The sequence below is a fragment of the Lissotriton helveticus genome, chromosome 4_1 (assembly GCF_964261635.1).
Source record: "Lissotriton helveticus chromosome 4_1, aLisHel1.1, whole genome shotgun sequence".
Lineage (NCBI taxonomy): Eukaryota > Metazoa > Chordata > Amphibia > Caudata > Salamandridae > Lissotriton > Lissotriton helveticus.
This window is the reverse complement of record NC_136063.1, coordinates 1,320,498,473-1,320,524,190: the sequence shown is the minus strand read 5'-3', so window position 1 is coordinate 1,320,524,190 and position 25,718 is coordinate 1,320,498,473. Positions and strand designations below refer to the sequence as shown.

Below are 25,718 nucleotides of genomic sequence, written 5' to 3'. Positions count from 1 at the left end.
TAAAGAAAGACATTATTTTGTACTGATGTATGAAAACAGGATAATTGTTTTATTATTTGATAACATACACATAAGGACTCTACTAAAAACGTATTACACATGTGGGTTACTTGTATATCTTGTATGTTGTGTGGTGTATAAATGTGGGCCTATGTCTATCCTTTTGTTTTGTAAATAGTGTAATATGTACATATTTCTGTCATTAAATATTTTAAAACTCTTTCACACCTCAGACTAGAACACATACTTTCTTTCTATATATTTGCCCTTAATGAATTTTTGCTGTATTCATTGATAGATTTATTTTGATTGGATTGTGTGTGTCCAATCCCTAATGTGTACAAGCTTTTTTTTTTTTTAAATAAAAAATCCATAAGGAGTCTCTTGTATATGTTTTCTGCAGAGCTGGTGATGGTGACTCTCTAAATGCCATATAATGACTCATCTTTTCAACCCTCCTGCACTGACTGCTAAGTTAAGAGGTCTGTAGGATCTTCTCAGATATCTCATTTTGCACATGTGTGAGGACCAAGGCAAGCAGAGAAAGTCCTTTATCTCGGAGTCTGTTGTGCCTATGCAATTCTCCTACCCTTCCCCTCTCATGTTGCCTTCCCTTCACCCTCCATTTCACTCTCTTATACCTCTCTTTCAGACCCTCTTATACGATTTCTCACCCACTCTCTTTACTCCCTCTCAACTTCTCGCTTCACTTTCTGTCTCCCTAACTCTCTGTTATCTCACTCTCCCTTATCTTTCTCCATCCACTATTCTCTTTGTGCAAGGGATTAATGGGAAGTACTCAGCCGTCTGCTTAGCTGGAGGTGGGGGCAGGAGGGGAGGAAAGAGTTATCTGAATTGTGGTTATGTCTTGACTGGTATGAATGAGGAGAATTTCTTGGGCACAGAGGGTGGAAAAAGTAAGTGGGAAGTCCCTGACAAAATATTAGTGTGAGTAGGGTTATTTAAAAGAATAATATGGCATGGAACAGAAGTAGACATAATGGCTTGATGAATTGGACGTTTGCCACATGAAGATGCAGTATTCAGATAGTCATATTCAGGAATGGGAGGGACCAACTCAGTCCTCCTTTTTCGGGGACCTGTGAATTGGGTGGTACTGAGTTGGGCGGTAGTGGCACTTGATCTTTGCAACACATGAAGACACGATGTGTGAAATGCGCAGTTATTATCTCTTCCCATCTTCTGTCCCTGGCTATTTTTTCTTCCTGAACTGCTCCCGGCCCACCTTTATCGCTGTGTCCCCTATCTTCTCTAGAAGGCACTCTTGTACATTACACCTTCTTGATGATAGCACAGTCATGGCACATCACGTGCTTTGTTTTTTTGTATTTTTAGTTTGTTGATTTGACTCACAAAATGGGCGGTAGCCGGGTGACTCGATGGGTGCTTGACAGATACAATTGGGAGAAGGCTTCTGAGCATATGGTTGGTTCTACTCACATCACACCTTCTGAGCTTTCACTAGCTTTGCATTCCCATGCACCCATGACCTTCCTGTCAGGTCAAGTCTTCATTCACCTTTAGTCAGTGTTGTCAAGAGGAAAGAGAATCTTGTCAACTTACCAAACATCACTGCACATTGCTTGGTGCCACACTAGCAACCTGAATTGTGGTGAGTGATGTTTCAGGTGGGATCTAGGGCCTGAGGGGGTTGGTGACACCTCATCTTGCTCTGTGATCTGGTGTCTCTTCTGACTCCTAGACCCGTCCAGGATGGAACCTGGGGGATATTGGGGTTGCAGTGTGATTGGTGTACCGGCTCTTAAGTTGTACCAGCCTCCTACTTTAAACTTCTTAATTCACAATATAACTGTAATGCTGTGTAGGAAGCCTCACTATATTTCCTGGCAGAGGAGTGCTCCATTGTGGCTCGGATGGACACAGGTTAACTGGTTTTCCCTTACACAGTGCACACTGAAGGATTGGTTGGTTTAAATGTATGGTATCTCTGACTTATAAGTCTCTCATTGTGCTTTTGAGAATAAAGTTCTTACTCTTTACATAAGCCTGTCATTGTGGGATGTTTCACTGGGGAAACGCTCTTTAGGACGAAGGCCCAATCAAGCTGTGCCTTCGTCTTGCTCTAGCGGGGTGCATTGGTGGAATGGTGTTGGAATTAAAGTCCAACACCTTCCCTGCTGTTGCGCAGAATGGAGTTGGAATAGTAAATTAAACTATTCCAAAATCCAGCATCCCCCCAAAGGCAAGTCTTATATCAACTTATGTGCCGAACGAATGAGTGCTAAATTCCGTTCATTCTAATGAAGGCTTTCCCAAGACATGCGTGATGAATGCATGCGTTATACCGTAATACATTTGTTTCACTGGCTTTCCATTGGGGATGGAGCCTCAATTATTTTTGATTAGGCCTTCTATCCTGCTTCACAATCTTGTAGCATTTAGATGAACAGGTTCCTGTTGTGGTTATGAATTTGGGTGTCACCCGGTGCTCACTGTGCTCACTGCAATGTCATTATAGGTTTTTGGAAAGGGCGGAGATTTTCGCCCAAAACCCATATTTATACTCCACATATATTACTACTGGTAAACTATCAGCCATGTTCAGACTACCATTGGACAAATAATTGGGGGATTAGATAGTACTAAAACTTCTATCACTCTCTCACACACTCCTTTCTTGGTAGAGATTGTATTTTTCACAGTGATGAGCAATGAGTGGAAATGGGATCCTTCAAGCCACATCCCTCAGTCAGAGGTTACAAATCGTCCCAGTCATATTTCTTAGGCAATCACCATCACCCGCTGCGCAAACACAAACCTGGCTCCGGTGGACTGGCAGGCTAAGAAGCAGTAAATAATACAGGGTAGACCTTGTATCTAGCAATGCTGTTCAGAGCAGGAAGAAAGATCTCTCCCTACAGAACATGAATGCATTCCATCTGAGATTCACCTGCTAACATTCCAACAAACAATTAACAGAGTGCTCACCCATCAGATGCCAAAGTTATACAATGCCATTAAAAGAACTAGTTCTCTCCTAAACCAGTTTTGGCTATTCCTTTCTTTGTCTCAGCCCTGTCATAAGAGAATTACCTCATCTGATCAAAGTGGGCAAAAGTCGACATTTAGGACACTTACTTATGGGGGATGCACAGCCTACACCTGACTTAAAAAAGCAGGAATATTCCCTGTCCCGCTGTCCTCAGCTTTGTCTCCCAACTACAAATCCATACAGTTGCTATTTCTCTAGCACTCATTGCACGCTCACCCTGCAATATTTCACTCCTCTTTTCCTGGATGTCTCCTGTTTCTGTCCTCTTACATTTTCTTCTTTCATGCGTTCCACATCTTCTCTCTTTCTTGCTATTCTCCTGTGCCCATTCCTCCCCTCTCCTCTCCGATCTTCTCCCTTCCTCTCTACCCCTCTTCCTTGCCCTCTGACCTTTTTATACTCTGCTCCCCGTCTCTCATTCTCTTCCTTCCTTGTTACTTCTCTTCTCTCTCTTGTCCTTCCTTCCTCTCTACTCTCTATTCTATTCACTTACCCTTATCTCCACCTTTCTTCTCCTTCCTGTTCTCTATCCACTTTTAGTACTTTCCTCTCCTCTCCACTCTTCCCTACCTCTCTACTACTGTTTCTATTCTTTGCTCCTCTTTACTTTTCCTTTCCACTTCTGTCTTTATAATCTCCAATTCTACCCCTCTAGTTTCCTTTTGAAAAATCAAGGTAAACCCTGTAAATATATTCCAAGTTTACAAGAAAAAAAACCATTTGCATATAGTTGATTGAAAATTGCAACTTCATCAGAAACTCAGAAAACCTGCATAAATCAAAAACATAAACACCGATGCATCATTAGTATATGCAAAATAATTAACTGTACCAAAAGGGTTTTTGGTACAGAGGATGGGTGGTTTCTCACGGTGGGTGGATTGATTGATGCAGTGCGATTTTTTCACTATACGCGATATCTCTTTAAATCTATGGCCGTGAAAGGGGAGGTCGGGGTCAGGGCCCACGTGACACTGATTACGTACATGTTAACAAGATTAGACTATATAATGGCGAAAAGACATTGAGTTCATTTAGAGCGTAACATGAAGGAAAAGGATGAAGCGCCGTATGCGGCTTGTAAGGTACATTATGAGGAGGGTTACGTTTACAATCATTGAAGGGGCCGTTGCATAGTAGAAACCTGGGTAGATTTAAGGGGGTTGCAGGAGTGAGTAATAGCGTGTTCACAATATTTTTCCTACTGTTTTCATTAAGAGGGATTCTTTTAAAGACGCACTGATTAGTTATTTACGATGGCGAACGTTTGCTGCTGGGAAGAATTGTATATCATTTATATTCAAAAACCAGGGGCTTTTTTGAGTAATAATGACGACAAAAATAAGGGTGGGTAATCAAGGGAGCATAGAAAGATTTTGTATTAACCATGGTCTACTGCATAGATGGTATAGTCACCTTTCTCATTTTCATTCTTGTAGTAACCCCTGATGAAGAGCCTGTTAAGGTTCGAAATGCAGTGGGTGGATTGTTAAGAACCTGCTCTACATGGATGCTTTGTGAACACGTGCTGCCTGTAAAAGTCAGGATGAGGCCAGGTGGCATTTGAAAATGTTAAATAAAACATTCAAGTGGAACTATGCAGTCTCTGCAGTGGTTTTAATTACATGGCTTAAAATTTGGATGAAGATGGATGGAAAGAGTGGTTCACGAGACGAATATTCTAAAGATTCTTTTTAAGACTTGACAGAGTCTGATTCATTGAAAGGGACAATCCCTTTACTCAGCAGTGCAGAGGATGGGTGCGGCATGATCCGCACCATTTTCGCCCATTTTGTAAATCTCTGTGAGTTGGGACAGCTCACAGCCCCGACCGCACGCACATAATGGAAAGTTTTCATGTTAAATTTTTGTAAACGAACAAGATGGGGAGGTGTACACTCGTTTATTTTCTCACTTGCTTAACTTTTTAAAAGTAGCATTTTCAGTATTGTAGTTTAAAACCATAAGCTAGCCTTTTAAATTAGGATTCATGAGACACCAAACATGAACTGCTCATAACTTCCCATTTGGACATTACACATATAAAATATAATAAGGCAACTCCAATATTATTCTATGGGAGAGATAGGCCTTACAGCAGTGAAAAACAAATGTAAGAGTGTTTTCACTATCAAAGCATGTTACAAATAAAAGTATGTCTTGCTTTTTTAAATACATGGCACCCTGCCCTCTCGGCTGTCCAGGGCCTACCCTAGGAGTGACTACGATATATTAAAAAAAGAAGGGTTGGGTCTGGCAAAAGGTTAATTTTGCCAGCTCGAATTGGCCGTTTAAAACTGCACACACAGGCCCTGCAGTGGGAAACCTGAGACATCTTTAAAGGGCTACTTAAGTGGGTTGCACAATCACTGCTGCAGACCCACTGGTGTCTTTCCCTTTCTCACCCTAAGTACGCCGGGCATGCCCAGACATGGGTCCCAGGCTCACTGTGCCACTGAATTCAAGCTAGCCTCGCTGATGAGGGGTGATAACCTGAAACCTGTCCCGGAATTCTTGTTTCTGGTCAAGAGAGGACCTGGCTTGGTAGTTCAGGCTGGACTGTTTCCATGAGGAGCAGAGTCATGACTGAATCACATTTGGCTGGGTCTGAACTGGGGTGGCATGGTGTGCAAAAGAACAATGGATTAACCCAGACCTCTTGACTGGGGTTGAATGTTTGATTTATTCCACATTCCGTCCATCATTTGTGTGTCTTTTGCTTGCAGACCCACTGGTAGTATTTAATTTACAGGCCCTGGGGACATGTAGTGCCAGGTTTAAAAGGGACTTGCAAGTAAATTAAGTATGACAATTGGCTATAAGCCAATTCCACAATGGTTTAACTTGAGAGCACAAGCACTTTAGCAAAGATTTGCCAAAGAAAAACAAATTCAGCAAAAAATAGGTTTGGGGATGACCCTGTAGAGAGGGCCAGGTCTAACATGCTGTCTATTCCAGTATCTTCAGGGAAATAAGTGCTATGTAGCCACCATCTGTAGCAGGGACAATGCACTGTGACTGCAACATGGCTCAGCATCTGAACAGAAATATGTTGTGGCCAAAAACCTTTCCAGTGTCTGCAGGTACAGAAAAGCATTGTAGTATCAATCAATCAATCAATCAATCAAGACATTAGTAGAGCGCACTACTCACCCGTGAGGGTCTCAAGGCACTGGGGGGGGAGGGGTGCTGCTACTGCTCGTATAGCCATGTTTTGAGGAGCCTCTTGAAGGTAACTATGTCCTGGGTCTGCCGCAGGAGGATGGGGAGGGTGTTCCATGTCTTGGCGCCGAGGTTGGAGAACGATCTGCTGCCGGTGGTTGCTCTTCGGATGCGGGGGACGGTGGCGAGGGTGATGTCGGCAGAGCGGAGCTGTCGGTTCGGGCTGTAGAAGGTGAGTCGTCTGTTGAGGTATGCCGGTCCGGTGTTGTGGAGCGCTTTGTGTGCGTGGGTGAGGAGCTTGAAGGTGATGCTCTTGATGACGGAAAGCCAGTGCAGGTCTCTCAGGTGTGGAGTAATGTGGCTGTGGCGAGGGATGTCAAGGATCAGGAGTGCACAGGCATTCTGTATGCGTTGTAGTCGTTTCAGGAGTTTGGCCGAGGCTTCTGCGTAGAGGGCGTTTCTGTAGTACCATGCTATTCCATCATCTGCCTGAACAGAAATTTAAACACAATCTATCCGTCCATCTGTGTCTACAGAAGAGCATTGTGGGGACAATAAAGTCTCAGCTTCTATTAGGGGTGAAAGTGCATGACAGGCACATTCTGTCTCTGTATCTGCAGGGACAGATGTATGTTGTAGGCCTATTCTGTCCCAGTATGTTCAGGGACAAAAAACATTTAAGCACAATCTGCCTCAACATGTGTAGGTATAGGAGTGCTTTGTGGGCGTAATCTGTCCCAGCATCAGCAGGGATGAGAAATGAGTTGTGGGCACACTTTGTCCCAGCCTCTGTGGCCACAATCTGTTCCAGTGTCTGTGGGAACAGAAGTGACCCGTGGGCCCATTCTGTCAAAACAGCTTTGTGGAAGAAGTGCACTGTGAGCTAATTTTCTCAGAGAATCTGCTGGAACCGAAGTGCATTGGCTTCGATCTAGCTCAAACTCTTCAGGGACAGAAGCTTTTGGTGGGCCCAGTGTGTCCTAACATCTGCAGGTACAAAATACATTTGAGGCCCCAATTTGTGCCAGCCTCTGTGGTGACAGAACCGTGTTGTGGGCCCAATCAAATGTATGTATCCCAGCTGCTGGGAGAAGAGTACACTGTGGGTGCATTTTTGGCCCATTATGCCCCAAAATCTTGTGGGACAGAAGTTTATCAGTCAATAATTAGTTTAATTGTAATTATAAATATCTTAGATCATTGTGTCTGTTTGCATAATCGGAATTTTTCTCTGCATTGTTTAGGTATATTAAGGACACTAATCTTAAGAATGATCCAAATGAGCTCAACAAACTGATTAGAAAAAATTCAAGTCACATCTTAACATGGACCCCAAAACCTGGTGCTACATTGGATCTTGCAAGAATGCTCAAGGATCCCACAGACAGGTAATGTATGTATAGTAGTGTTGGAATGCTAGAAATAGTTATTGCTTATCTTAATGTATTCTGACCATCACCGGGAGGTTTTGTTGAAATACAGTGGGTTTGAAACAGTGGTTTGTCTCAAACCAAAATAGATCTTGTAAGCTTTTATGAGGACAGTGATAAAATAATCAGTCTTGAGACAACAGTATGTTTTAATGAAAAGACATAGCTTCATTAAAGCCGGTAAAGATTTTTACTAGTGGAGATATAGCCTAACAAAAATACTACTACTACGACCACTACTATTACTGATGATAATAACATTAATGACAATCATAATTATGATGATTAATAATATTTATATTATTGTTAACCCCTTTGCTGCTGGGCCTTTTCCCCACCTGTGCTAAGCCTTTTTTTGGCTATTTGTGGTAGTTTGCGCTTAGGCCCCTGTAACTTTTTGACCACGTAAGGTATCCAGGCCAAATTTGCGTCCTTTCTTTCCAATGTCATTGGAGTTTCTAAAGGTATCCAGGGTTTGTGGAGTACCCTGGAGGAGACCCAGAATGGAAAAAAGGGCTACAGATGAAAGCGTCTGTTTTTTTCCCTGCAAATGGTAACAAAAAAGGGGTTGTGGTGCTGAAATCACCCTCATCACAGCTTTCAGGGACAAGCAGTCTTTTGTCAGAAAACCAACATTTTTTACACAGTGTTGGCATTTTTCTGGGACATAGCCTATTTTTGCTATTTGTTGTGCTTTCATCCGCCTTCCAGTTAATGGTAGAAATGGGCATGAAAGCAATAAAGGATCCTGTAAAGCTATACATTTTAGAAATGAGACAAAATTCTGAATTCAGCAAGTGGGTCATTTGTGTAGATCCTTCAAGGTTTCTTTACAGAAACTAACAGTTAAATATAGGAAAAATTGAACATTAGTTGAAAAAATCAGCCCTTTGTGTCAATGTTTTCACCTGTAACTTCTTCTAATTATAATAGCTGTTTGAAAGCAATATACCGTTGCATCCGCTGGACCTTTCTGGTTGTGGGGATATATAGGGCTTGTAGGTTCACTGAGAACCCGACGAACCCAGAGCCAATAACTGAGCAGCATCTTGCAATGTTTTTTTATTATGAACCGGGTATATAGCAATTATTTTGGGAAAATGTATACATGGAAAAATCGCTATGAAAGACACCTATGTATTTCTGAAATGGGAACAAAATACAGAGTTTAGAAACAGTAGATATTTGCACATTGCCGAAATTGGGAGTACCCATGCTAGCACGAGAATTATAGGTCATTTTTCAAAATGACTTATTTTTTACTGATTGTTTTTCATTTGGAAAGCAGAAATGCATCTACATTCAATAGGTAATAACAGTTGCTCTATGCAAGGTATGGCTTGTGTGGGGGGAAATTTGTGGATCCACGTAGATTCCAGAACTTTCCCACGCAGAATTGAGAGAAAAAAGTGTTTTTTTTTCTGCAAGATTTGAGGTTTGCAGGGGATTTGGGATAGGAGAATGTTGGAGAACCCACGCAAGCTAGACCTCACTGGACTCCCCCAGGTTTCTAGTTTCCAGAAATGTGTGGGTTTTGTAAGTTTCCCTAGATGGCCGCCGAGCCCCGGGCCAAAAACTCATGGGACCCCCTTTGCAAAACCAGGTTAGTTTGTGATAGGTAATTTTGATGTCGCCTCAATAGGTTTTGGGCCCTTGCCTGTCGTAGGTCCTTGTCCCACCCAAGCAAGTGAGGTACCATTTTTATCAAGAGACCTGGGGGAACACTGGTTGGAAGGAAATATGTTGATCCACACAGATTCCAGAACTTTCCCACACAGAAATGTGAGAAAAAAGTGTTTTTTTGTAAAATATGAGGTTTGCAGGGGTTTCTGGGTAGGATAATTTTGGGGGACCCATAAAAGCCATACCTCGCTGAACTCCCCTGGGTGTCTATTTTCCATCAATGTGTGGGTTTGGTAGGTTTCCCTGGATGGCCCCCGAGTGCCGGGCCAAAAGCTCATGGGACCCCCTTGCAAAACCAGGTTGGTTTGTGATAGGTAATTTTGATGTCGCCTCAATAGGTTTTGGGACCTTCTCTGCCGCGGGTACTTGGCCCACCACACAAGTGAGGTACAATTTCTATTGGGATACTTGTAAAAATGCTGCGGGGGTTGGAAATTTGTTGTTACTTTTTGCAGCGTGAACATTGGGGCACAATAATGCAAGGAAAATGTGACGGTCACATTTTGAGGTTTGCAGGACATTGTGGGTAAGATAACTAGTTGGGATCCACAAGAGAGACATCACCATGTACTCCCAGGGGTGTTAAAGTTTATGACAATATGTACAGTTGGTAGGTTTTTCTTAGATGAAATGTACACCTTGGAAAAGAGACAAAAAAGTCAAAGATTACTGCACAGCCTTCTATTCCTCAAGGACACACACATACTGGTTGGATTTGGCACGAGGGCGAGTGATGGTTCAGTATATAAAATGTTATTAACGAGATTTCGCAAAAATGAAATGCACTGTCAATAATTAAAAGGAGAAAAAAATGAACCAGTGACTTGCAGCTTGTGAGCTGTAAAGCCACATCAAGGCCCTAACTGCTTTACAGACCATTCATACACCTTTCATATGTGATATACACAAGACCATTCACACCACCAGGCTCGAAACCAACACATTACAACATCCACAAAAAAAAAACAATGTACACCCTGCTTGAGAAAGACAGAAAAGACAAATATTTCTGCACAACCACCTATTCCTCAAGCACACATACATACTGGTTGGATTTTGGCACGAGGGTGAGTGATGGTTCAGTATAAACAGTTGGAGTAACCAGAGATTTCACAAAAATGAATTGCACTGTTAGTAATTGAAAGGATGAGAAACTGAACCATTGACTCACAGATCGTGAGCTGTAAAGCCACGACAAGGCACAAACCTCTATACAGGCCATTCATACACCTTCCATACGTGTGACACATACAAAACCATTCACACCGCCAGTCGTGGGCCCAGCACATTAAAACACTCACACCAGCAGACAGCGCCATTCGAAGGCACATCACTTTCACACGCCCACATTTCTGATACAGCAACCACACCAGCTCACGGATTGCTTGGAGTGGTGTTTGGCTAGCAGTGTGTGTAGTGACCAGCAGACTGTCACTACTCATACACCGCCAGCCAAGCACCAGTCCACGCACACCAGCAGCCGAGCGCCAGTCCACGCACACTGCCAGCCAAGCGCCAGTCCACGCACACTGCCAGCCAAGCGCCAGTCCACGCACACCGCCAGCCAAGCACCAGTCCACGCACACCACCAGCCAAGTGTCAGCCTACATACACCGCCATCACATTTAGGACTTTTTTATACAAAAAAGAAAACACAAACATATTGCAAATAGATACAAATCTACTAACACAAACTCTGAAACTAAATACATTGCACAAATGCCAACCTTGAAACTGAACAAAAAATAGAAAACAATAGAGACCAGGCAGTTCACTTTACCACTCATGGATGCTCCCAATTCTTTTTTTCTTTTTGCAAGTGGTAGATTCTAAAACAAGCAGGCACAAACAGCGCAGGGTTAGAAGGACACTTGGGGCAGTACATACAAGTCTCCTTCCACCTACCTCTTCACCAACATACACTATATCTCCTACTGGGAAAGTCTTTTGAGGGTGTGGGAGGAATGTGATCAGGAATGTGGTGATCTTTCAATCTAGCCACATCCTCCACCACTCCAACTCTAGGAACACTTGCCTGTTCCACTACAACAAGGCTGCCTATTACAGACTCCTGAAACTTAGTAAAAGTCATCTTTGACTCAGGACAAGAACCCTTGAATACAACAAAAGCATTAAAGGTTGCTAAGTGGAAAAGATGGATAGCCAACTTCTTTTACACAAAGTAAGCCTTACGAAGAGCAGTGTAAGGTTCCAACCTCTGATCTACTCTATCAACACCACCCATGTGCCTATTATAGTCTAAAATGCACACAGGTTTGCACGCTTCAGCAACCTGACCAAAACAGTCAAAAGTGAAGTGCTTTCATTATGGATAGTAGTCAGCATGTAGACATGTCTCCTGTTTGAGAACTTCACAGCTAGAAGTTCCTCACAACGCAACGCACTGCACTGGCCCTGCACAAGCTTTTGACAAACAAGTTCTTTTGGGAAACCTTTAGGGTTAGAGCGGATTGTGCCACAAGCAACAGTGTACACTTTGGCTAATTCCCTGAACAATCGTTCATCAGTGTAGAAGTTATCTACATATAAATGGTGGCCTTTGTTAAAAAGTCCTCTTCCTAGTTCCCACACAATTTTCAGTCACTCCAAAAGTGGACAGACAACCAGGGGGGGTTAAACCTGGATTCCTTACTGGTGTACACCCTGAAATTAGAAACATATCCAGTCCTACTGTCACACACCATATACAGCTTAATTCCATAGCGTGCCCTCTTACTAGGAATGTATTGCCTAAAAACCGAGCGGCCCTTGAACAAGACCAAAGACCCATCCACTGCTATTTCTTTCCCGGAAGCATAGATCTCAGAAAATCGATCTACAAAGTGATCAATGACAGGCCGAATCCAAGACAGTCACAATCAGGGTGATCTCATGGCAACGCTAAACCATTATCGACAAAATGCAGCATCTGAAGCAGAAGCAAATACCTATCCCGACTCATGACTGCCGTAAATATAGCCGTTGCCATTGAGGGACTAGTAGAGCAATATGAAGACATTAATGGCTTCCTTAGCAAGCCCATCAAAAAAGCTAAACCCAGGAACGTCTTCATCTCTTCCAAATTTGTGGGAGTACACCGGGTAGCTCTAGAGTGGGGCCTGAGGCTGGCACTCTTGTCCCTCAAAAATTGTTCGGCATACAAATTAGTCTGCTCAACAATCTCTGCCAAAAATACATCGTCCATAAACAAGTGAAAAAAGTTATCAGCAAAAATGTTTCTGTATTCGCTCTTCACCCTGGAACACCAGTAAAGTCTGGCAATGCTGGCTGCACCATGCCTGGGGCAACCGAGAGGTCATCAATTCCAACTGGAAGCCATGCAGCCCCAGGCTGCAGCCCAGATGTCTCTTGCTGCACTATTGGCACATCAAAGTCCTCCTCTAAAACAGGCACTTCATGCACACTAAAAGTAGCTTCATCCGCACTGAGAGTAGCTTCATCATCTGATGATTCCATGTGGAGAGAAAACTCTCTGCCTGAATATTCCCCTTCCTCCTCTGCCTCAGATTCAGAACCACGGTCAGAGGAAGACTTAAAAAGCATACCAACAACCTGCTGAGCAGTAATCCTGTGGCTAGCCATTATCCTTACTAAGAAAGGAGACTGCACAAACAAGTCAACAACAACCAACACTGTGCAAAATAAGTAAGTAAAAAAAGTGTGCTTTAACACAAAGATCTATATACTCAAAAACTATACGATTCACTTGCAAGAGACAGCTACACTCACCAGTACCTACTCAGCAGAGCCACAGCAAAAACCAACGATATCCCACTAGAAAGAAAAAAACAAAAACAATTACTCACAAGACCACAAAATACACATCGGGCACAAATGCAAAAAGTTTTTGACACTCCTAAAACAGAAGCCAAACATACTGCTATTATTACACCATTTGCAAATAACACATTTATGCAGAGAAATGAAACTCATTTACATTGTACAAAAAAGTCTCTTACCAAACACATGCAACTACAAAAACAGCAGAACCACCTGTAACGAAACCGCAACCTGGAACAGTTGAAGAGCAAAAGCCTTGAACTAGAACAAAAAGGGAGATAGAAAGCATTACAATTGTAATTCACAATAAATAAAACAATAACATTATAGCACACTATGTCACTACCCAAATGGACAATCTGCCAGATGGGCCTTCAAATAGGGCTGAGAAAAATGGGGGGTTATCTTGCCCAAGGGATCGGGTGAGGTTCTCTGCCAGCCCGATCTGTCCCCCAGGTGGGGCAGAAAACAGTAGACAGAAATGTGCCCCACTTGCAAAATAAATTGGTCCCTGGTGCCTAGTAGGGTTTTCCACCTCCCCCTCCCGCCTAGGGCAGAAATGCCCAAAAAAGGGGCAGAAAAAACATTTTACCCCTTTGGAAGCAACCATGTCGCTTCCATTACACACAAAACAAAATCCCTAGTGCCTGGTGGGGTTTTCTGCCCCCCTCCCCCGGGCAGAAGGGCCAAAAAAACAGGCCGATTTGCCCCCAGGGGCCAGAAATCACATAAAAAAATATAGGGGTCGCTTCTATTTTATTTTCTAAAATATCCCTGGCTCTAGTGGGATTTTCTGCCCCCCTGGGAACAGAAACACCAAATAATGCAGGTGATCTGTCCCCAGGGACAAATGGCAATTTGTGTATTGTGCATATAAAAAAGCATTTTTGCGGTTGGAACCAGCCTGATTATGCAAACCAGGCATTTTTTGACTGCAAAAATCCTTCTGTACATATGCCCCTAACACCCTTTCTAATAAAGCAACTCATGTTTTTTTCTTTTTTCAAGAACTATTATTTTTATTTGTCATATTTGTATCTTAATGTGTAACTGTTGGGGTCATGGCCTCGCAAGATGGACAACAGTATGCATCTGTGAATGGCCCTTGAGGGGCCTGGAGAAATCCTATATTATACTGCCGAACGCTGCCAGCTGAAAGGTGCATCTCGACTGGCGGAGACGGGGGTGGATTGCTGCCCACCATGACCTCCTTGTCCTGAGTGTGGGAAACTGCATGGTGAACGTGCAGTGGGCCATGATTCCTGAGTGCTGTGGGTCCCACTCCTCTCCTTCGTAGGGCAGTTGCTGGGCCGGAGAACTGCATGGTCCACAAAGGAAGTCCCTGGCTGCACTGCCTGGGAAGGGGGGCGGCATAGAGGAACGCCTGGGCCCGGGCCCTCCCTTCATGCATCAGCCCTGAGGAGGCGCCTCAATTAGATTCCAGAGCGGCGGGACCCTGCTGGCCTGCCCTGCCACAATAAGGAGAGTGCTGCACATATAGTGCAGGTGGCCTGGGAAGCGCTGAGCAGGATGATACCTCCCAGAGTTGGCTGACGGAGGTAGGTGGCACTGGGCTGACCTAGGGGACTTGGGCTCCTGCTCCACTGAGAATAGGCTCATGCCAGGGTGTGCAGGGCCGCCACCCCTTTTCTGTTGGTGAACTGGCTAGTGGTGGAGAGGAGGCCCACCATAACAGGACGGGCTCCTGAGAACTGGGGGATCACACCTTGCTGACTACCTGGAGGCGGAGGATCCACTGCGACTCTGAACTAGTGCAGGGGTCCATGGCAGAGGCTGAGCTCAAGTAGACAGGCCCCCCAGGCACCCTTTTGGGTGCTCCTGCAAAACACAGAGGTGGTTCTTACATTACATTTGATGAGGGGAGGTCCCTTGCTCCCATGCAGGGGAACACAATAGAGCACTACACCACCCAGACAACAATGTAGCACAGACAGACTTATCAAGGGAATGCCCCAAATTATCCTGTGCAGGAAACCGCCCTTGGAGGAGGCATCCTGTGTGGACATCTTGGTGGCTATTTAAGGGTCACGAGCAGCATTCGTGGGGAAGAATGAAACCGTCTCCATTGAGGTAAATCTCGTCCGTGCAGATTTACGCAAAGTGTCTGATAAGGTAAATGCTGCAGAGTTCAATGTTGAGCTGAAGGAAGTGGTGGCCACCCTGCTAAAACAGGTGACTAACTTGGAATCTAAGACTGGGGCCCTGGAGGCACGGATTGAGGATGCACAGTGGCGATCCCGTCGTAATAATGTCCGCCTGCGGGGTTCCACTAGCAAGCTGAGGGGTGCTTGATGGAACAATTTGTGGAGAGGTGGTTCCAGGACTCACCGCGGCCTAGTAAATTATCTGCTTTCTTCGTTATTGAGAGGGCACACAGGGCAATGGTGCCCCAGTCGCTCCCTGGTACACCACCACGGCCAATCATTGTTTGTGTGCTGAACTACAAAGATAGAGACTGTATCCTCTGTGCGGCCCGAGAGACTGATACTGCCTATTTTGAAAATCACAGGATCTCCATTTATCCAGACTATACTCAGAGAGAACAAGAGGACAGAAAATCACTTCTTGAGGCCAAGAGAAAGCTGAAGAACATGGGCTTAAAATATATGCTGCTGTACCCAGCTAGACTGAGAATTATCTCAGAGGGAAAGTCACATTTTTTTGACTCGCCTCAGGATGTTTGGAGATGTGGATAAAGGGTCTAGGGACTAGGTGAGGCTCTGGAGGAAAGGACCCCGCAATGGTGGGGGGGGGTCACGCAGTCATGATTGGCAGCTTTGAGTGTAGACAGAGCAGAGGAATGGCAGAAATTATGGTGAATCCAGTGAGTGGTGATTCAAGGGGATGGTTCTATGGCGCTGGACATCACGGTCTCTAGGTTGGGTGAAGTGGAGGGGCCTCCTGCCTCAATACTGGACGCAGAGATGGAGAACACACAGTTTGATAAGGGGACCCTGTATACTTGGTGAAATTTGGTGGGGGTTGTTATGTGGGGGAGAGACACTGTGACAGTGCAGATCCAGTTATGTTTGATTTCTTTTCTGTAACCTGTATGAGGTTCCACAGGCAACCATAGCATGAGCTTAGGCATATACTTGATGCTATGGGGCTCCGTGTGGGTCACTCCCACATTCTTGTGGTAGGCTTTGCTCAATTTTGGAGGGTTTAGGCTGCGGGTGCTGTCAGCATTATTTCTGTGGGAGAATAAGATGGATTGCTGTTGTGTTGTTTTCTGGGGATGGGAAGATGGGGAGGTTTTCTGGTCTTTTTTGTCTCAAGTTCTAGAGGCAGTTTGGGTTTTCCTTATGGTGCATGGTATGTTACAGGGTGCTGCGTCGCAAATAGGGAGGCTGACTGTGGAATCACCCATCTGCATGCATACCATTCAGGGGCTCGGTGTGCGGAGGGTACTATCTTATGGCTGACTGTAACAAGATAGTGACCTGGAATGCCTGGGACTTATGAGTATACACAAAGTGATACAGAGTCCATTCATTCCTGATGCGCAGTCAGGTTCAGATTGCATGTCTACAGGAGATCCACCTGAGATTAGCTAGGAATTGGAGGGGGCAACTCTATTCGGCTTCGTATTCTTCGTACGCTGGAGGTGTTTCAATCTGGATTGCCCTTGATGTGCCATTCCATTACACCTGCAGTGATGTGGACTTAGAGGAGCACTGTGACTAAATCTCCTCTGTCAGTGGTAATGCAAAAAATGGGATTCCTTGACAGTTGGACGTTTCTTCACCGACACACACAGGAGTTTACCTGTGACTCACTGAAACATAACACATCTAGCCATCTGGATCACCTGCTGGTGGCTGGACTTGGAACACAGATGGTGCGCTTGGTAGTCCATTTAAGTAAATTCCTTTTGAACCACGCACCTGTACTATTTGAGCTGCAAGGATCAGAGGTACGCAGGCAGATAGATGCTGACACATGCCCCCATAATTGCTGACTGACACAGAATGTAAGGAGTCAAAGACAACCGCACTCACTGAATATCTAGAGAATAACTCAGGTTCTCCTGCTACTAGGGCCGCTGAATAGGAGGTCCTGAAGGCAGTTTTGAGGGGGCTATGCATAGGAACTACCTGTGTGTCAAAGCGGCGGCTAGAGAAAGACATTAAAACCCAGGAGAGGCGGCTAGCTACCCCCCAGAGTGGTGAGATGACTTATGCAACAGAACGGGAGGGGGCAATGGGAGCCCAACACACCCTAAACACGCTATGGGACACTCCTAGACTAATACACCCTTAAGACATGTAGGGAGCGCTTACATAGGGAGGGTGATAAATCTGGGAGGTTTCTGACCTGGATATTAAGACAGGAACAGGAGCCCCAGCCCATCCGTCATATTCAGACCTCAGTGAGAAGATTCATGACGGGCTGTAAAGATACTCTGGATAATCTGGGGGCGTATTTTTGTAACATCTACAGTGCAGGGGAGACCAATCGGGGAAACAGAGAAAGGGCACAGGAGTTGGACAGGGCGCTAAAGGATCTTAAATCTTAAGAAAGTGAGAGCTCCTGGGGGGATAGGTCCCCTGTGGAGTTCTTACAAACATATTCAGCATTGCTCTCCGAGCACCTCTTGGAGGTCTTCCGGGAGGTATTTCCCATCACTATGCGCAAGGGCATTATTTGACTTATGTTGAAACTAGGTGCAAATGCCAAGGATCTCTCCTCTTATAGACCCCTTACCATGATAAATTCCAATGTCAAAGTAGTATGTAAATTATTAGCAACTAGGTTGCGGGAGGTGATACGGGAACTAGTACACGAGGATCAATGCAGTTTCATACCGTCTCGCAGTACCGCCTTTAATCTTCATCGTCTAGCCCATATAATGCATCAAACCATGCGGGAGATTGCAATAAGGCACTAGTTTCAATCAACTTGAAAAAAGCATTTGACAGCATAGTTTGACACTATTTGATAGAGGTACTTTGGGGAATGGGATTTGGAATAGCCTTACGGAAATGGGTGAAACTCTTATACACAGATCCTAGGGTCCGGTTCAGAGTGGGAGAAATGCTGGTAGAAAGTTGGCAGTTAAAAGGAGCACCCAGGAGGGATGTCCTCTCTCACAGCTTTTGTTTGCGCTGACCCTTGAACCTTTGGTGAGCCTGCTTTGCTGGGAATTAGAATCTTGGGGCAGTGGCTGGCCTGCTGATCAATATCTGGAAGACTATGTTATTTCCACTGAAGGGCCTTGTGCTGACACCTCAGCAGCAACTCCTAGAGCTCAATATCAGATGGGAGCTGGATAGCTTCCGCTACCTGGGGTCATGGTCACTCATACGTAGGCTCACTATTACCAGAAAAATATAAATAGAGTACTGCAAGGTCTCTCTGGACCAATAGGATTCTGGAACTCTACCTTTGTCGGTTATGGGTTGGGCGGCCTTCGCCAAGATGTTTTTTTCACTGAGATGCTTGTATGCAATACAGAACTTATTGTACCTGCTGGTTCCCTAAGTTTTTCAGAAATTGAACAGCCTCTTGACATCCTTGGTAGCTCTTCCAGATATGCAGCTTTATTACCATGCAGTGTATCTACATCATGTGGTCCAGTGGATGACTAAATCTGATAAATGGGCAAAAAGACTCCTGCGAGGATTGTTTAGGGGTGAAACACTGGCATGCTTGTTGATGAGGGAGGGACACTCCAAGGTCCCGGTCCCATATTTGGTGCGCTATACAGCCTCAATATTGGGAACGATGGTCAAATAAATACTCCGTAGAGCATCATTTGAAAGGGAGTTAGGTCTGTAGGATCTAGCAGTTTCGTCAGATAGACGTTGATTTGTTCATTGAGCGATGGAGTGTTGGAGGTTGCCTACAGACTGGGGACCTCGACCCAGGTGAGGACTTCATCATCTTTCAGAATGGGCCAGAGGCCCTTCCAAAAGGGGATGGGACACTTTTTGCATTATTCTTAAGTGGAAAGTATGGCCAGGGAGTTGTGAAGTAGCTTCCCAGTGCTGCCACCGCTGCCTCCGCTCTTGGGCAGCTTGCTCGGATGGGGAGAGGGTAGAAACTTTATCACCCTCTTCTATAAGGCACTAAAGGGAAACATGATGGATCCCCCATTCAGAGCCCACCGGGTATGGGAGGCGGAGATGGAGGGTACCTTGTGGATGTGGCCTGGAATCATGCATGTGCATTGGTCCACGCAGTCTTCTGTAACTGAACATGAATGATCGCACCAGGGAGGCAAAGTGTGCCCACTGTGGGGAGGAGGGTGCCACTTTTCTCCATCTTGCATGGCTCTGTGATGAGGTCAATGGGTACTGGAGGGTCATAGTGTAGTGAGTGGAGACAGCTACAGGGATAATGGTCCCATTCACCCCGGGTGGCATGTCTACTCGGAATAGAGGACAAATAGTGGTGAAGACAACTTATACGTTTCTGCAACTTACATTCCTATTGGCAAAGAGATGGGTCGCTATAGGCTGGCTGATGCATGTGAGCACCGCAAGCAAAACATTGGGTTCATGATGTGCTTGCGTGGGGGGTGGCAGAGGAACAGCACATGCATCTGCCCCAATCGAATGAAAATGCATTATAGATTTTGGGAACGTGGCGATTACTGTTAGATTTAACAACCATGACGAAGATGATGCTGATTCAGGGCTGGATGAGGTGGGGACATAAGTGCCCCGGGTGCACTGTTGTTATAGCACTGTGGAGGCCAGGAGTTGTTGTGATGTATACACTCTGGGGTGGCTTGTTCACTTGGTCCAAAATGTAATACTTACCTTGGCTCTCGTTGTGCAGCTGGAACTTTATATGTACTGTAGAGCACATGTAGCTGATGACTTGAACCGTTTGATTTATTTGTAACGTTGTGACATTGAAAAACTGGAAAAAAAAGGTTTAACAAGAAGAAATTGTGACTGTTTGAGTTTTCAGTGCTTTAGATTTAGAAAGATGCACCACGTGAGGAAAATTCAGCCACCATAAATGCAGTGGCATAGCAGTGGTTCAAAGGGCGCTGGCGCAAGCGAGGTAAATGAGGTCAGTAAAATAAAGCCATAGGTTTGGTGCATTGGATCCTTAAATTGCTGGGCCCTGTTGGCATTGCACCCACTGCACTATTGAAAGTTATACCCCTTAAGAAGGAGGTCCTTCCCCTAAACAATGACTGTGAGGCCCTAGGGAGTGGGGCAGTGACGTAATAATGATGCCCTGAGTCGTGGTTCAAATGAGGTGAATAGATCACTTATCCATTGACTGAACATTCAAAATGTGGGGGCATTAAGCCTCTGACAACATTGGGCCCGGTACCACTGCTCCTGCTGCAACATCGATAGCTATTTCTTTGACAAAGCTCCTTCTTCTGGGCCTCTTGGCTAATTTCCACCACTGTCAGGCCCAGTGGAGGGGCCTGCCACCCTGGACCTCACAGTGGTGAACCATGGTTGTGAAGTTTAGTGGTGGGGTCGACTCCCCTAGGCTTCACAATGCTAGACCATGACTGCAGGGCCTAATGGAGGGAGGCCTGTGGTGTAGTAAATGTGCCATGGGCCCTGGTGCAAGCAAGGTAAATGGGCCCCATGACCTGGCTTGACAGTAATATATAGTTACAATTTGAATCCATTGGTAACCTAAGATGCCTGCACACCTGTGAGAGACTTCTTGATCCAGGCCTTGCAGCCTTGGTCAAGCACTGACAGGCTCAGGTGAGGGGGGCAGTGGCATAGCAATGGTGCTATGATCCATGGTGCCAGCAAGGTAAATTAGCTATATGTCCCCAGGATGTTCTGTAAAATCCACCTATAATTTGGGACTTTTGGGTGAAAATACACCTGCACAATTATTAGCTACACCAATGGGTATATGTGCAGTAGGTATCAATCTGTAAAATGTGAACTTTAAGAAAATTATTTTGCGCAGTAAAGATTTTGGGGCCAGGTGTATACATATTATGTTGTGCCAATTGGCAAACTTTGTAATCACTAAAAACGACACTGAAGTGTACAAAAGTAACTTGCCACTAGCGATCGGAAGTGTGATTTGTAATGTATTTGGTTTGAATCCTTGCGATTTTCTGGGCAAATGGGGCGGTAAGGGGCCCCTCCTTTTTGACGCACCGTTTCTCAAACCAAAGCATTGGAATTGCACTATCAGCTAAGAGAAGTATTCGTCCATTCACAAAATGGAACCAATCTATATGGGAGAGCTTCCCATGTGAGAACAGGAGAAAGGGACATCACAGGAAGGAGAAACCAGCTCCAGAGGCACCTACATGTCACCCTGATGTCATTTTTACATCATGACATATTTTCTGCCACTGCAGCTCCTGCCCACTCGAGTAGGGTTGTCATAATTGCACTGTAAATTAGAATGCAGAAATGGAGGCTGTCCCTCGATGGCCTCTAGTGCCATTTATCTAGCCCACTTCTTCATAAGTGCGTTAAGAGCTGTGCCGATGTAATAGTTCATTGATGGTGTCACACGGGAAACTTATCAGATGATGCTTCTAGGAAGAAATTTGTGGTGTTTATGAGCAATAGCATCTAAAAAATCATTTGTGACATTTGGTGCAGTGTCCAGCCTAATGTTATCCGAAAAGCATATGGGCGACAGGAATGCAATGGAACCTTAACTGATTGGCATTTCACATCAGGTCAAGAATCACACCATCTCTCAATATACTTTATTCCACTGTGGACATTGATTTGGCAATTCGTTTTCAAAAATTAAATGATCCCTTCCTAAACTAAATCCTTTTTTCAAAGATCAATGCCATTTGTAGGTGGACGTGTGGGTTCTTTGCACAAATGAATCTGTGTCATCATAAGGACTAGGGTTACTGTCATTCTCAGAGACCTGAAACCCAATTTCAGTGGCATGAGGGAAGGGCATCATGCAAATTCAATATTCTCAAGTCTTGAGGAAATATCATGCCCATAGCTCTACTTGGCAGGCTGGGGTAAGCATCCAAAGCTTGGGATCTAACTATCTAAGCTACCAGGCTAGGCTTTGTGCTGTTATGAGTCACAAAAACGAGGCTGGTGAATGGTTCCACATCAGCCACAAACCCAGACAAAGATTTGGGATGAAGTTAGTCTACAAGCCAACCAAAAATTTGAAAAAACATTTCCCTAATCTCCCCCATGTGCTGAAAGAAAGCTCCAGGAATATGGCGAAATTGGTTGTGTTCTATAAAACGAACCCTCCATTAGGGTGTCTATCTCAATGAATTACATACAGTATGTCAGGTTAGTCATTCAAACATGGCATGGTAGATGTCCTATTTTGGACCATTTTCTCCTAAAGTGGCTATGGGAAGCTACTTCAGAGGAAAATGCCTACAGACATTGTAGACATCTTTAAAGTAAGTAGCACAACTCCTGCGGGTGTTCGGGAGAGAACTGTACCAAAGCTGTGTCAATTAAGCTTAAATTCGGCCCTTATCCTTTGAGCTAGGCTGTTGTTCAGGCTGTGTTGTAACTATATTGAGTATATCACCCTGATTTTCCACTATTGTAATGGACTAATATGAGGATAACATTATGGTTACCTCTCACAATCCTCTTATTTGTGTGAAGTGCACATTAAATATATTGTCTATAATTTTTTAATTGACTATGAGCCGTATTTAGAGTTTGGCAGATGGGATACACCTTCCCAAAAAACCGAGGATGTCTCGTCTGCTGTATTACAAGTGTGTTATCGATGATAGCACTTGTGTCAATACAGACAAGATTTCCATCCCATTTTGACAGAATATCCCAGCCGTCAAAACTCTAAATAAGATCCAACAGCCAGATGTAAAAATATTAGCAATGCCAATTTCCTAATTGTGATTCTCCCCGAATCGTCATTAGGAAATCGGTATGCTTAATTTATAAACTCATTGAGTTTCATTTAGGGGGCGCAAATCGACCTACCGTTAGAATATTAATGAGGTAGGTCACAGTTTGTGACCCATGATGAATCACAGCCATCACAGGGATGGTGGCCTGCTGAAGTCAGCAAACCACCATGTCTGTGATTGCTTTTCAATAAAGCATTCTTTAAAGAAAAAATGCAGCCTGTTTTCCTTTAATGAAAATGGAAAGCATATAAAAAGAAGAAAATGAAACATTAAAGTTTCACTTTTTTAAAGTAGACAGTGGTCATGGGACCACTGCCTGCTCTTAAAAAAATTAGATATTTTACATTCTCAAAGAAGAAAGGCCCGTTCCCTTTGTGAATGAATTACAGTCAATTTCAAACTGGTGGTAATGCATTACTTTTTTGCGACCGGAATTCGGTCCATACCAATTTGGTATTTGGAAAGGCCACCCTAAACACACTCCTACCAAATACCGAATCACAAATGCAAACCGAATCGCATTTTGCATTTTGTACATCTGAAAAAGCATTTTTCCAGGCACCTTTTGGGACTAAAAAAATGCTTTGTACATCTGACCCTAAATATCTAGCCTCTGAGATGGACAAGCCCAGGCCAACATATGTCATGTTACGTATGTGATTGACTTTGTAAAGTAATCAGTATTTCATCCCATTCATAATATAGGACAGGTTTATTATCAATTCAAAACTCCAGTCCTGGCAAACATGTTGTGAAAAAGGCTTGGGTTGCACTCTTGTCAGTTGTGGTATAGGTAGGTGTGCTCCTGTCACTTTGCCACTGGTTATGAAGCTCTGAGTTTGTTTGATTGGGAAAATTCCTTTATTTCTTTGTTGTTCCATTTGATAAATTAGATTTTCATGTAATTTTCTTTCTTACACATATATTTCAGTAAGAGTATTACCGAGCCCCCGAAGGGAACCAAGATTTTCAAGGACTCATGGGATTTTGACACGTACACCAATGCCATCAATGCCTCGCTTGATGATATGATATTTCAGAACCCTTTATGGAAGGAAGTGTACTTCACCTGGGCTGGATTTACCGATTACAACCTTGTGATCAGGGTATGTTGTCTCACAATACTATTCTGCTAATTGTAGTTTCATAAAGATGTATGTACATGTATTTAGACATATCTCTTCTAGCCAGTCACCTTTGATGTCATGTTTATGGTGAGGATGAAGTTTTATTTTTTAATCCTTTTTGTCTCTCCACGTTCAAAATGACTATTCTAATTTTAGGAAAACACCTGAAACTTGGCTTTTTTCAAACTAAGTTGTTTTTGAGCAGCCAGAAGTCTAAATGCACATGTAGAGCTACTTAGCGTGATGACGCTGAGACGCCCATACATTTCATAAATAGTCCTTTACATTATGTTAGGATAAAATCTACTGTAATCGTAAATCTTAAACATAAATACGTTGTGCTACTTTCTTCCAGTGCACCAAGGTTCAAGTGTGAAAAATTATCACCAAATACTTTTACAGGAAGGTATTTGTAAGAATGCTTTTTTCATTACACTGAAATGTGTATATAAATGTTTCTGAGAAATAAAACCAGTAAAATATTCCCACATAGGATTCAGTATTTGTTTATCTGAAGTGTATTGTTGCTCTAGGGGCTGTAGAAAACAAGTTTTTGAGGGTGGTACTTAAACTACTCCGAAGCACCCCACAGGACTTGGGTATGCAATCTATTATCTCCAAAATATGACTTAAACCAATGTTGTACTGGTTGACAATCTGGTCGACCACTGAGCTGGAATCCTATAGGGTATGTCTTAGATTTTTCTTCTATTAGAATTGTGAAACTTTTCTTTTGGGGTAATGAGGAGAGGAAACTGATTCACTCAATAAATAGAGGCTCATTAACAGATAGATTTTTAGAGATAAAACTAATTTCTTTGTTGGAGTCTTAAATGGATGATATCGACCCACCCTTCACGCAAGCCCTTTATATAAGATTTAGGGTAGATGTCCTACCGCTTGAAGATTTTACTGCTATGTGGGAAGGGCTATCAGAAGTTAACACATTTTGCCCAGCTGTTAGTGAAGCAGAATAAATTGAAGAACATTTCTTATTATTCTGCCCGAATTATTCCAGGCAGTGCAAACGTTGGATTGCTCCCCTATGTCGCACCCTGGGAACTCGTCAACATCGGGTCGCTTAGAGAATTTGTAGGTCAGATACCACATCCTATGTTGTATTTTCAATTGAAAAATACTTTGTGTGTACCTGACCTATTCTGTTCAAGCTCCTCTCTAGCTCCCATTAAGTTAATCTGACCCAAGCATTTATATTATTTATTCCAACTAGCTAGGCCTGATATAGGATCATTGCTAGAACAATCCGGTTGCAAGGAGCAATAACGGAGGAGGGTGTTTTTGCTACGGTAATAACATTAGTGCTTGTTCAAATATACCTTATAGTGGACTTTAAGAAAGCCATTAACTATGAGATTATATTATATTATTTGGAGCTAGAAGAACCTGAACGTATCCGTAATTGATCTAATATAGATTATTTTTAGTCCCAAATATATTTAATTGCATGCAAGATCAGCTTCTTAAAACCAGAAGCACTTTAGAGTTTTTTAATATTAAGTCATTTTTGAGGATGAGCCTATTGACGTTTGTTTGCCTATGCTCACTAAAGCACGTTGTTATACTTTATATCTGTTTTTACTTAATGCATGTGAAACCTTTTTTATATT

The 25,718-nt window shown here is 43.7% G+C and overlaps 1 protein-coding gene across 1 annotated transcript in view; it reads left to right on the top strand.

The window, feature by feature from the left end:
* The window catches only part of LOC144829101 (cytidine monophosphate-N-acetylneuraminic acid hydroxylase-like), a 694,590-nt gene that overhangs the window by 505,538 nt on the left and 163,334 nt on the right, over positions 1-25,718 (top strand). The window contains exons 10-11 of the mRNA XM_078687905.1: positions 7,441-7,584; positions 23,895-24,069. Of these exons, the coding sequence (XP_078544031.1) occupies positions 7,441-7,584; positions 23,895-24,069 (319 nt within the window). The remainder of the gene's footprint in view (positions 1-7,440; positions 7,585-23,894; positions 24,070-25,718) is intronic.